We start from the raw sequence: 13,540 nt of genomic DNA, 5'->3' as shown, positions 1-13,540 counted from the left end.
CTAAAAATATGTTTCTAAATTCAACGTGCCTATTTTGAGCAATACAATAACCCTATGAGATAAAACTTTATGCTTATACATGAGCAGATTTGACACAAAGATACAAAAAGCTACTTTTCCCCCCCCACCACCACCACCCCCAACCTGCCCCCCCCACCCCGCCTACTCCCACCCTCACTGATTCAACAAACCAAGCTGTGCTCCTGTTTTTGTTTGTTGGTTTGTTTGGCTATTTTTTAAGGTGGTATATTTTAAGGTGGTACACCAGTGTCAGCCCTTCCCAAATTATCTCAACCTGCTCACCCAGCTTTGGCTTACTTGTTCCAAACCGACCCTTTTCCCTCCTCTCTGGTAAAATGCTGCTTAGCTGCAGGCTCAGCCCACATCTTACTTTCCCTGTGATCGCTCTGGCAGGTGCACCTGGCCAACACAGCCTCTGGCATTTCTTTCAGACCTGCAAAGCCACACCTTAGTGATTAGGCCATTGAGCTCTTCCTGGGGCTCTCTGGCTGTGCTCTTTAGATGTCTGAGATCACTTGGTGATACTGTCACGGCTTCCACCTGGTCTTGCTGCTCACTGTACTAATCAGGGAGTGGCAAAGAGCTCGTGTGAGAAAATGGGGACTGAGAATACTTTTTGCTAGTTTCAGTAGCTCCAAGCACATTTGGTTTCAGTATTTTGATTCTTAGTGGAAGACAAGGTCTTAGTTCCAGCATTCCCCAGGCCTCAAAGTTCAAAGTCATTACCACTCAAAAACTGAGATGTGTCAGAGCTGACCAATGCCTGGTACTACATGCCAAATATTAATCATGAAGACCCAGTGCTTAGTGATTCTTCCACTCCTCAGATTCACAGCTCCAACCAAAACTTTAGTATTTGTGATTAGCACCATGCTTGTGGTGGCTAGTTCATTTTTTGTTTTGTTTTGACATTGTTTTGTACAAATGGCTCTGATACCCACAGAATTTGAATCTTTGGGTTCAATCAATCACAGACGGAAAAGATTCAAAACTGCAATTTCTTCTGCATCGAACACACAATTCTATATATAGTATTTATACTTCAGTGAGTATCACAAGTAATCTAGAGACAGTTTATAGAATACCGGAGGCTGTGTGTAGCTCCATGCAAATGCTATACTAGTCTGTATAAGAGACTTGATCCCTTTCATATTCTAGTCAAAGAGATCCCGCACCCAGGCTCCCTCAGATTAGAGGTGGGCCATACTGTATCATGAGCATTGACAACACTTAGATATGCTAAGGGGTTCGGTAGCTTGAACTGGCTTAGTATGCATAAAGCCCTATGCTGACCCCAGCACTGAAAAAAGAAGACACACACACACACACACACACACACACACACACACACACACACACACACAGAAAGAGAGAAACAGAGACAGAGAGACAGAGAGAGAAGTTTTCTAGAGAGATGGGAAAAAGAAGGGGAAAGACCTTTTCTAGAAAAACAAAAACAAAACCACTAGGACTAATCTTCAGCTCACAGGAAGGCCATAAATGGAAGGAAAATGTGATACCCAAGCAGAACAGCACAAACATTTTTTTTCAGACTATAGTTTTCACTTTGAGGATGTTCCTAATTGAGGAGATGCTTGTTGTTTGCCTCCAAATGTGCCCTTGTTGGGGTTTCAGCTGCCTCAGGCATTCTTGTAGCTGGCTGTAGCAGGGTCTGCATGCAGCCGCCTTCCCATGCTGCTCTGCATAATCTTCCACCCACGCTAGGAGACATTTCGCTGTCACCCCGAATCTAAGTGCCTTTCAAGGCATCTAACCTCAGACTGTAGGTGGACTTGCTCATCAGTAATGTCCAACATACTCAAAAGATGTTCTCTGCTTTGAGACCACTAGGTGATCCTATTTCCACCATGTCTTCAGATCCTTGCAAATGAAGTCTGCAGAAAAGAACTGCAGGAGAGAGGATGGCTGTCACACACTGTCCCAGAGAAGAGCAAGTTCCTCACACAGCCAATTTCCCTGACAGTTCTGTGAGACAAGCAACCTCATCTGGAAGACACTAAGATGGAGGCTCACTGGTGGCAGAGCTGATGCCTCTCACAAAGCTTGTTGAAGGTGGAACCAGGTGTAAGCCTAGGCAGATTTGCTGCAGGGTCCTGCCTTTGAGTATACCACGGTGGGATGCTGTCTGGGGCTTCTTGAGCAGAGGTCTTTTGCATAGAACAACCAGTCAGCCAGTTTTATTCCTCTTTCTGAAGACCCCGATTTATAAAATTCCCTTAAAATTTAGTTTTCTTTTTTAAAAGATTGTTCAAATAAATCCAATATTCACCCTTTGCTATATACTTTCAGATTTAATTTCACCCTTTAATTCCCATACTTTCAGATGCCTACAATCAATCACAGTATAAAATTATTAGTGGAAAATTTCAGAAATGAACAATTCTTAAGTTTTAAGTTGCAACACATTCTGAGAAGCATGAAAAAAAATTTCAAGAAATCCCACTTTGTCCCAGATGGAGCATAAATCACTCTTTTGTCTGTAGTATTCACAGTGTATATGCAGCTCTCAGCAGCTGACATGTTATCATGCTGGCTGTAGGGTGTCCTGGTGCTGGTATAAATCACAACATTAGGGGTCCACCAGGAACCTTGGAATGTAACCCAAGGACAAGTAGAATTTTCATACCCATGATGTCTATGCTCATTACAGAGTCTATGGACAGATTCTAATGGAAAATCTATAAAGATGGTATGCTCATTAAGACCTGAGAAATAACGTCAAGGGATGGCTTGTCTGCAAGAGGAGTTTGTGTACAGGGCTGATCCCTGGGCCCAAAAGTCAGAAGAAAACTGAGTCCTAGGAGAGCAGTCCTCCAATGTCTACACAAACACATGATCTACATATGTCCATATTCACACACACACTCACACACACACACACACACACACACACACACACACACACGATGAAAGAAAGAGAGAAAAGGAAGAGAAAGAAATCAGACATTTTACTTTGTACAGCACTAACTTGATAGATTTAAAACAATTTTAGTGTTATTATTTTGTAGACAGGGTATCACTAAGTAACCTCCTATTTAAACTGGAATGCCTTTGATCTCACAGAAATCCACCTGCCTTTGCCTCTGGAGTATTGGGATTAAAGGCATGAGCCACCACACCCAACACAAGATCTCATATTTTTTTTGAAAGAAAAAAAGAAAAAGCTTGAAAGTCATCCCAAAGAACAAGCAAAGGCCATGTGAGGAAGAATGAAAGAATGGAGTAGCACTCCCAGCAGAGGAGGTCCAGAAGGGCTGCAGGCAAGGCCTGCCTCGTGCTGGTGAGAGGAGTGGCCTTTTCCTAACAGCTGCCTACTCCACTGGAGCTCAAGGACTTTCTGAAACATGATGGGGGCATCCAGATCACCCTGGGTATATGAGAATCAGATGCAGCCTTGGAGTTCCCAGTGTACTCCTCAAACGTTTCAACAACGAGTGAGAAACTGTACTCTGGCAAGAAGATTTTGTACAATTCCATCATCACCTCAGTGTTTCCCACGTAATGGCTAGAAAAGCCAGTGAGCAGCCCACGTGTGTATTTGGTGCTCCTGCATCAACCCTCCAGATCAAGTGACTGTCACTATTCACCTTCAGTTGAGTAGAGACGACATGTGAGTGAGGGCCGTGATGCTACAGGTGAGGAAGTTTGATACAGTGCTCTACTTCAGTTTTCACTACCCAGCCCTGTCCCGAGGAGTGGGCCCGAGACGTCCTTCTGAGTTTCCATATCCTTGGGGAATAAAATCTAACGAGAAGCTCTCTAATTCAGGACCTGAAGACCACGGCCAAGGCTGCATGCTGGTTGCTTAGGAACCTTCTACATCTAGCTCTTCTACTTTCTAATCCCAACCCTCAGTAAGACCTTTCGCTCTTTTAAGCTTTGGCAGCCTCTACATAAGATGGGATAGAAAAAGTCCTTATCCACGGAAGGGCCCTCAAGGGACTGAGATTCTGCAACGGAGTAATTTCCAACTGCCAGGGACAAGTAAGTACACAGCGGGTTCTGAGTCTTAGGTTTAGTCTTGGCTGCTGGATTTCCTCCACAGACATCTTTTCATTACTATTACTGCTCTCTTCAGAGCACCCACCCTCTCAGCTACATAGGTATATGACAACCTGCCCAGCATTAGGACTTTGCTCACAGAAACATGAAATATTCAGCCTAAAGCCCTTTGTTAAAGTCATTAATTTTTCAAATGCATAGAACTCTTCTGAGCAGTCTATTTTTCCTGACTTTCTGCTGCTCAGAACTCAGGTTGGTCAAAAAAATTTTTTTGTATAGTCAGTGCAAATTCTTTGCTAATATCTAGGGGCTATCCAAGAAAAATTGAAAAGGATGTAGTATTGGAGGGTGATAAAGTTACATGTGTTTTGTGACTCTCAACTATTTCTCTGGTTGTAAGAAGCAATGATCCTTTTGCCTCAGGTATCACAGCATCCTGAGGAGTGACTGAATGGAGAACAGGACAGCTAGGTGGCTGCCCAGGAGCAAGCAAATAAATGTATGTACACTAGCTATAGGGACAGGTCCTTAAGTCTCATCTATCTCATTTAAACTTTAGCCAGTACCTCGAAATCATCCCAACCCCAGAGGTCTGAGTATGTTTTAAAAATCTTACAGATAATGTGTCTTCCAGAGAGTTGAACACAGTCTATGGTGGCTGGACCCCTTTAACTTGACTGAGCGGCCATCAGCTCAATTAAGCACCCCACCCTCCTGCCACAAGTTTTGGCTTTACTTCCTGAAGGAAACAGAAACATTTTTTTTTTTTGCATGGGGGTGGATATCAGTTCTTCCTACACATAGTCAACTACACAACTACATTGGCCAGTCAAGAAAACCTCAGCAAACAGTGGGAATCCTCCATTGGAAAGATCTTTTACTCAACAGCTCTTTGTTCCCAAATGAGGAAAATCACAGGGCAGGATCCACACCCACTGAGCTCAAGTTGCTGACGTGGGTTGAAAAGTTCAGTGCACTAGCTTCTGACCCCTCAGCAGTCTTGTTGACTTTGGCCGCTTGTAGAGACTCTTGTTTATTTGTGCATAAAATGCCTCTGGAAGGAAGACTGGCTTTGAGGGTCTTTCCATTAAATCATTCTGAAGAAATGATAAGTGCCTTGTGCCTTGTTTTTACTTCAGCCACTGGTCAGGGATGACTAGTCCTAGATATGCACAATTTTTCCTTTAAAGTGGAGTCCTTCCTCGGAACAATATGTAGGCCTCTTACCAACTTACTATTTCTTACCCAGATAAAATGTTTATAAAATGCTTCTTGTCTCTGTCTAGGAGTTTGTCTTCTACACGGGCATTTTTACTGATATTTCCATCATGAAAATGTACAGAGAAGTGAGCCTTCTCAGAGGTGTGTGCTACAGAGTGCTTTTCCTACAGAATGGAGATGGGGTTGGAAAGAAGACAGAAGCAGGGGGCTTGCAACACCACCATTGAGTGTGAGGACTTTGTGTGAGAATGCTTATCACAATAAGTCCACTTGGCAGACACCCAATTTTCCATCTTACAGATGTGGACGAGAGCACAGAAGGGTCAAGCAACTGGTTGAGGCTCATATCGCTTATGAATGAGATAACTAAACAGGAAGAAAAAAAAACTGTCTGGGACCTTTTGTGATTAGCCTGCTAAATAAGTGAAGCGATTGCTATGGTTGGGATCTTAGGTTTCCTCCAAAGTCCTATGTAGTTTACTTCCCAGCTTAGAACTATTGACAGGCAGTGGAACCTGTAGAAGGTAGATAGGCCTTTAGATTACTGAGAGTGTACTTTAAAAGGGGGTTATGGGACCCTGCCTCTTGCTTCCTTCTGGCTTTGTTTCTCAGGTCACAGGATAAGCAGTTTTGTTTTTCCATGTGCACCTACCGTGATCAGTTGGTATAGGCCTCAATAAAAGTGATATATTCATTTAATGGAGGGAACCCTGAAAGCTAGGGGCCTAAAGAATGCCTTTCTCTTCATAAGCAGACAGTGTATGCTACCATGATGGAAAGCTATCACAGAAACTAAGAACACTTACCATATAGAACATAGCATATACCAGCAAAAACTGGAGAAAGGAGGAAATGCAATTTGAGATGAGTCAGGTCGGGTGTTTTCTCATAGTAGCCAAACCTCTGAGCATTTTAAATTTGTCTGACGCAACTGTTAGGTTTTCTCTAACACCCCATGCAGGCTCCTGTTCTGAAGCTAGAGCTACCTGGCTGCAGCTTGGTTTTGAGTGACCCAGATCCATATTCTTCATTTCTGCCCAGGCAAACATCTCTCTGTGCCAGACAGAAGCCCTTCCTCAATACTTAGATGCCTAGCAACACCCATTTGCCTACTCTCTTCTAGGAGACAGACAAAGTAAGAGAAAAGAGAAAGGGTAACACATTGGACATGCTAGAATGTTCCTACTGCACACAGAGCCTGAGACAGTCAGAAATTATGTATTGATTTTTATAGTCACAACTCAGGGAAGAGAACAGTATAAATCCCAAAGGAATACAAAATACTGACAGCAGAAATTAGACAGTGCAAGTACAATGATCTAAGTTTCCTTTGCGTTCATAAGCTGAGAATTCTCTAGGGACTTCTAAGTGGTTCCATTCTGTAATCAATTCTGTGGGGGTGATAATCACTTGAAGAGCTTTTAAAGTGTGTTCTAGGAGTCCTTTTGCAGGTAAAGATGTCAGGAATCTTGCATAGGGCCCCACAATAGTTGGGGTCTGAGATTTCTCACCAAACGTTCATGTGTTAAAGCCTCAGTGTCAAGCTTGGTGCTGCTAAGAAGTAGTGGCACCTTCAGGAGACGAAGCCTGGGAGAGAGGGTGTCACTGGCATGTGCCCTTGGGCGGGGGAGGGGGAATACTAGGGCCTTAGCCATTTCCTGTCTCAGCTGCTTTCTTTACTAGCACAAGGGACATTTTGTCATGTGCCCCTGCCATGGTGTGCTGCCCAACAGTGATAATGCCAACCAACCAAGAATTGGAAGGTCTCAAATTGTGAGCCAAAGTAAACTTCTTAGAAGTTGTTGTCACACAGAAGGAAAGCCAACTAAGAGACCGTCCCTTGTGTGACAGGTTAGGCTATATGTGACCTTTCCTCACTGATCAGTTAGCAGGAATGAAGAAGTTTCTGTGAACCATGCTGAGCCGTCTGCGGGACGCTGCTGATTTCTTCGATGTATAAACGAAATACAAACCCAAATGGAAAAGAGGCCATGGTATCCCAAGGGCTTTCTGCATTCCTAGGTCCATTTATCCACGGCAATGACTAGATAATGCATATATACATTGACTCATCAAATATTTACTAAGCAGCACCTGCTCTCTGTTAGTCACCAAGAGGCAAACAGCAGGGGCAGGAGAGTGGCGTCCTGAGAAGGTTTTACCATTTCCTGGAAGGGTGGGGTTGATAAGGACCCCAGTAACTAGAGAGTGGACTTAGAACACCAACCAAACAGGTTGGCAAGGCACTCGTGGGATGGGCAGAGATTGGATCATGGAGAGAGCACTGTGCCCTGCCTTATAAGATTCAATGCCATCAAAGAGGGGGGCTTTTGAAACTGGGAGATAAGGACCAGGATACTCTTCGAAAAAGTTGAGGGAAGGTGGTAAGAGCTAGCAGGAAGCTACCTTGCAGTCGCAGCCAATAGGGGTGCCGCACTCCTCGCATGTGTTGGCATAGAGCTCCTCGAAGCAGGCCACGCAGTGCGGGTTCTCCTCCTTCAGAATGTACTTCTTGCCATAGAGAGACTCATTGCAGTGGTGGCAATCAAAGCGCTCAGTCATGTTGACACCCGAGTTTACGACAGCCTGTGAAAAAAAAGAAGAAAAAGCCCACGCTCAGACTCAGGGACACTACACACGCCCTGCGCCATGAAAGCAGTGGATTGGGCATGCGCTCAATGCTCACAATTTCAGTGAAACCCTTTTTAGCCTCTGGAGTTTTGGGCTTGGGTGTATCCCTTTACTAAAGCAGTAGCTGTTGACTAGGTCAGAATATTGGATTCCAGTAAGGGCAGCAGAGCCTCCACTCTACCCTAGTTGTGTGTAGGTTTCCAGCGCATAACCCTGCCTCACCTCTTTGCCCTCAAAATAGAAAGGCAGGCACAGAAACAATATGTCTATCGCTATAAAAAGACTTTCCATGGAGGCTGCTTCATGATTCATGAATTTAAATAAGAAGAAAGCATGGTGGTACAAGGGAAGGAATCTGACAGGAAAATCTGTGGTCAGGGGCCAGGAGAGTACTGCCCTTGGCCTGAACCTGCAATGGGAAGTAAAAAGTTCAGGAGCAACTGCTGATTCCCCTTAGGGAGTCATTCTCCTGGATAGAAAGTCTCAGGTACCCAGAGAGCAGCATAGAGCAGCATAAAGATAAAGGCTGGATTCCAAGAACAGGGATTAGCACAAGGTTGGGAATGCAGTGACTACATTCAAGGACTTTCTGGGAGATACCTCGAGCTTCGCAAAAGGTGAACAGGAATGTGTCTCCATGCCAGACATATTATTACATTTTTCCAGGATGAGTATACAGTGTGGAGAGAAAGGGACATTCCATTGGGTGAAAGAAGGGAAATGGGTGGTTTTCACCTCCCCACCTTACCATGATCCCTCAAAGTCATTTTAGGACTAATTTGGATATAAAAAAGTCCTCTCTAATGACAATGGTGTGGACAGAAGTCTCCAGCACGTTAGCATTATAGGCTTGATTTTTTTTCCAGTAGATTTGTCTTAATTGGCAATAACTAATGTGTTAAAAGTGCAAATTTTCTTAATCATTAACAAGCACACCAGCTAGCTGTATGACTAAGTAATGTTTCAACTCTAAGCAAACTCAACTCAATTTCCAGTTATTTCAAAGCATTCCAGACTGAACTCCTAGAATTTGGCTCTTATGGAAGTAAAATATTGCTGTCTGGTTTATGATTAACAAATTTGATAATGGCTATTAATTTGATACCTTGTGTACATAAGGCTGCAGTTACTGTAAACTTCTGTTACTGGTTTATATCTGTGTTTATAGAATAATTTTCTTCCAAGAGCACAAAACATGCAGCTGGACACATGTGGCAAGATCCTTCCTTCCAAACGGCTCTTCCTGGAGTTAAAGAAAACACTGTCTGGACATTCCTGTGATATCATGCTAAGATGAGGTGCTCAAGCACCCGAATTATGGTTCTAAAACACAACATGTAAATACCCTTCCATCTTAGGCTCCCTGGGTCTGTAGTAGCTATGCTGGCAGACTAGTCCATGTTTTCCTGTCAATCTTTAGTTATTGGCCTTGAAAGTGGATGCTCACTTATTTCATTGCAGGGGGAATCAGCCTTCTGACATATATGTTTTTTCCATTAAATGTTGCCATTTAGCAGTAGAGTGAGATCACTACCTATTCTGTTCACACAAACACAAAAGACAATGGAGAGTGAACTAATTATGAATCAGGGGATTTTGAAAGCTGGAAAGAACTCAAGTCACCTAGAACAGCTATCTCATTTTATGACTGGAAAACTCATAAATGGGTTGAACGGTTATGGTGATGGAAAAAGAGGAGTCTCATGGGCTCTCCCAAGAGCCACCTAACTGAGAAAATAAAGTCCCCTCTTAATTGGAAATGTGGCTCTGGGTTTGAATAAGCACCAGCCTTTTTGTAAAAAGGATGTTCTCTTGTAAGCTATGCAGCTATCTGCATAAACACCACGCCTACACCTGGTACCAGGAAGGCACGACTGCTTCTTTCTCTTTCTTGATGCGGGTATTTTCCACCTCTTCTGATTCAATAGGTCGGGTGTGAAGAGAGGGGAAAAAAAATCTAAGGATGTAAAGTCTAAGACTCAACAGCGCTTGCACATCTGTTTAAAGTCTAAGGCCATCCCGTGCCCAGCATCATCAATATTGACCCCCAGTCCCCGGGAAGAATGATGCAGCAGCTGCACTCCACTCTGGAGGTCTAACAGGGATTATGAATTTGGCCCAATTCCATGGAATCCTTACTCATGATAGTTGAATCCATCCTGCCTGTTCCTTATATTTACTAAGAGGTCACTCCTATTTTCTCCCTCAACGAACTAGTGTAAGGCATAAAATGAGCACATTAAGGACTATTATCATTACTTAGGAACATACTGATACTTACATTAGTGATGTTGTCTCTTTAAAAAGTAATTTTTATAAACATAAAATAATATACTTCACTTTTAGTTTTTAAAAAAGTACTTACATGTGTCATATTTATTTCAGTGATTTAGTAATTATTCTTGTGAATATACTTATACTAAACAAAAGAAAAATACACATTAACAACAGGGAACCACAGCAGGAAATAATGAGAAGTCTGTTTTTCAATGATTGATTTGGGTCATTTTTCAAAATAAAATACGCATTTCACCTATGCTGATTACATATGACTCTTAAATCGAGGTTCTATTTTGTGTGATGTAGATGTTTTCCAGAGGTTTTCAGTCCTTCAAACAGACATATACCAGCCATAAGGCATCTTTATATTCATCTCTGAAAACTGCCAACAAGTTACTTCTTCCCTGGTTGGAAAAGGTAAAGAATAGAAGGGAAAAAAAAAAAAAGAAAAAGAAAAAGAAAAAGAAAAAAAGAAATAAAACCCAGAAATTTGGGGTTTTGAGACCATTGATACTTTAGAAATGTATTTATGCCATGCTATGCAAAATAGAATCCAGAAAGTGGAAGTCAATTAATCAGGAGTTTGATGGTTACTTTTTCTTTCCTGGGACAAAAGGCAAATGTTCAGGGGAGGGTTAATTTTGACTATGATTCGGGAAGCATGCTACGCAGAACTGGAGTGGGAGGCTGCCTGCCAGGAAGCAGGAGACCAGCTTACAAAACTTTACGCTCTGCCTTCTGTGACCCATCGCAAACAGCACCCCCAGGAGTTGGGGATCAGATGTTCACATATGAGCCCATGGGGTCATTTAATAAGGAGTATGGTGGTGCTTAATAACCTCCTGAGTTTCAGGAGTGGTGGGGTTAAGGATTGAATCCAAGATCTCCCATCCCAGGTATCACCATCACTTGTTTACTTAACTTTGTATTTTCCTTTTTAGTTTTTAGTATGTAACTTCACTCTACATGGAGCTGTGTCAAATAAAATGTGATACAAGTGTATGCACTGATGTGCAAGTATCTTCATGATATAAATAATTGGAACCCTGTGAGTAAATAACCAAGAGTGGCATAGCTAGGCCACATGGCAGATCAATTTGTAGTTTTCTGAGGACTCCCCATACTGATTTCCATAGTAGTTGGACTTGTTTACACTCATACCAGCAATGCATGATGGGTCCCTTTTGTCTACACCCTCACCAGCGTTTTCTGTTGTCTTCTTAGTGACTGCTACTGTGACTGGAATAAGATGGAATCTCAAGGGAAGTTTGATCTGTATTTCTCTGCACTGAGGCTGAATATTTTTTCATACTTAGCGAAGATTTGTGTTTCATCCTTTAAGAACTGACTGGTCGCTTTTTACCAGTTTTCTTACAGATTTGAGTGTTTGATTTCTTGTTGTTTAGATTTTGAAGGTCTTTGTGTATTCTAGGCTAAATGTATATCCCCGGTTAAATGGATGGCTGGTTAAGACTTCTATTCCACTTTGTAGGGCTGTGTGCTTGATTCGCCTTTTTTTTTTTTTTCTGTATAGAAGCTTTTCAGTTTCGTGAGATTCTATTTGTCAACTCTTGGTCTTATTTTCTGAGTCACTTGAGTTTTATTCAGATAGTATTTACATATTCCTGTATTTTAAACAGGTTTCTGCTCTTAATAATGAGCTTATTTGTGGCATTGTCATACATGTATATCATTATACTTTACTCATATTTGACACTCGCTCTTTTCCCTTGACCTTTTCTCCACTGGTCCCTTTACTCTGTGTGTATGTGTGTGTGTGTGTGTGCATGCACGTGCGCTCACACACGCGCACACGCGCATACAGGTATATGTATTTATTTAATTCTAGGTCACATCTCTGAGAGAAAACATGCAGTGACTTATTGGGTCTCCTAGAGTCAGAATCAGTAGTCCCCAAGGTAATGCAATAACTTAGAGGCGCTTTCCTCACTGTCACAGGAAGCTTTAAACTCATTCATCCTTTTCATTTCTATGTTGAAGGCTGAGCATTAAAACTAGGGCTTGACACAGAAGCATATGCTTACCATTGAGCTACATGTACAGCCCTAAAATATTGTTTTTGAAAAGCCTCATGTTTAAAGTTACACACTAATCTTAAGCCACTTTTTCTGAGATGGACCACCATCTGCTTTGCTAATGAGGTACCTGTGACATGCTCAGTGAGGAACTATATCATAGAGTTGTATTTGAAATCCCCTATAAATTTGCAGTTTTAAATCCTACAAAATACCTACTTGGTTACTCTTTCATTCACTCAATAAAGGTTGAATAAGCTGGAATTATGTATCGGATGTCAGACAAAAAGATGAGAGAGGAGCTGGTGGTGTACAGGAAGGCGGTTATGTCAACTTCCAATGCTCCAGGTTAGGAGCCCAATGGAGACCCACAGACTTTAGCAAGGGCAACCTCTAGGAGCACAGAGCTGGCTTGCTGGATGGGAAGAAGTTGGACTGAGGAGGGAGGTCAGGTCATGCTGCAGGCAAGGGCACAGAAAGTCACACCATGGAATAAGAAACAGGGCTGGGCAAACACACATCAGAAAAATGGGAGATAAGCAATGGGGTGCGAAGGAGGAGGCTCAGTAAAAAATTCAGTCAAGGGTCAAGGCAAAGAGGAGCCGTGCACCTAGCACACTGACTTGGGTATTCCCTGTAGGCTGTGGGGTTTTACAAATCTGCACAGGCCCAAGAATGTTTACAGCATGGAAATGACTTTATCATGTAAAATTGGGGGAGACAAAACAGGAGCAATGCCTCCTAAGAATAATATGCTGTCAGAGTCTAGTTTTCGTTGTTCTGTAGGTCCTTGTCCCCTTCCAATCAGGGGAAAGACTCAAACCCCAGAGCCTTGCATGAGTTGGGGAAGGCTCTACCACAAGTCGATGTCTCCGCTTTCACATCCCCAGTAGGGCAGTGTGGTGGTTTGAATAAGAATGGACCCCATGGGGCTGGAGAGATGGCTCAGAGGTTAAGAACACTGGCTGGTCTTCTAAAGGTCCTGAGTTCAATTCCCAGCAACCACATGGTGGCTCACAACCATCTATAATGGGATCTTGTGCCCTCTTCTGGTCTGAAGCAGAATAGTGTATACGTAATAAAATAAATCTTAAACAAAACAAAACAAAACAATGGACCCCATAGGCTCAGGTATCTGAATGCGTTGTCATCAGGGGCTGGAACTCTCTTTGAAAGAATTAGAAGGATTGGGAAGTGTGGCCTAGTCAGAGGAAGTGTGTAACTGGGAACAGGCTTTGAAGTTTCAAAGGTCGATGACAGGCCCAGCCTCTCTGTCGCTCTGCCCGTGGACCAGGATGTAGAACACTCTCTCGTCTACTTCTCCAGCA

General features: G+C 42.8%; 1 protein-coding gene across 4 annotated transcripts in view; it reads right to left on the bottom strand.

The window, feature by feature from the left end:
- The window catches only part of FHL2 (four and a half LIM domains 2), a 94,649-nt gene that overhangs the window by 25,853 nt on the left and 55,256 nt on the right, over positions 1-13,540 (bottom strand). For all 4 annotated transcript variants that reach the window (XM_084754106.1, XM_084754104.1, XM_084754105.1 and 1 more), the window contains exon 2: positions 7,672-7,851. In XM_084754106.1, coding sequence (XP_084610232.1) covers positions 7,672-7,827 — 156 coding nt within the window. In that variant the 5' untranslated portion in view covers positions 7,828-7,851. The remainder of the gene's footprint in view (positions 1-7,671; positions 7,852-13,540) is intronic.

The sequence above is a fragment of the Acomys minous genome (assembly GCF_964271855.1).
Source record: "Acomys minous genome assembly, chromosome: 13".
Taxonomy (NCBI): domain Eukaryota; kingdom Metazoa; phylum Chordata; class Mammalia; order Rodentia; family Muridae; genus Acomys; species Acomys minous.
This window is presented reverse-complemented; position numbering and strand designations above follow the sequence as displayed.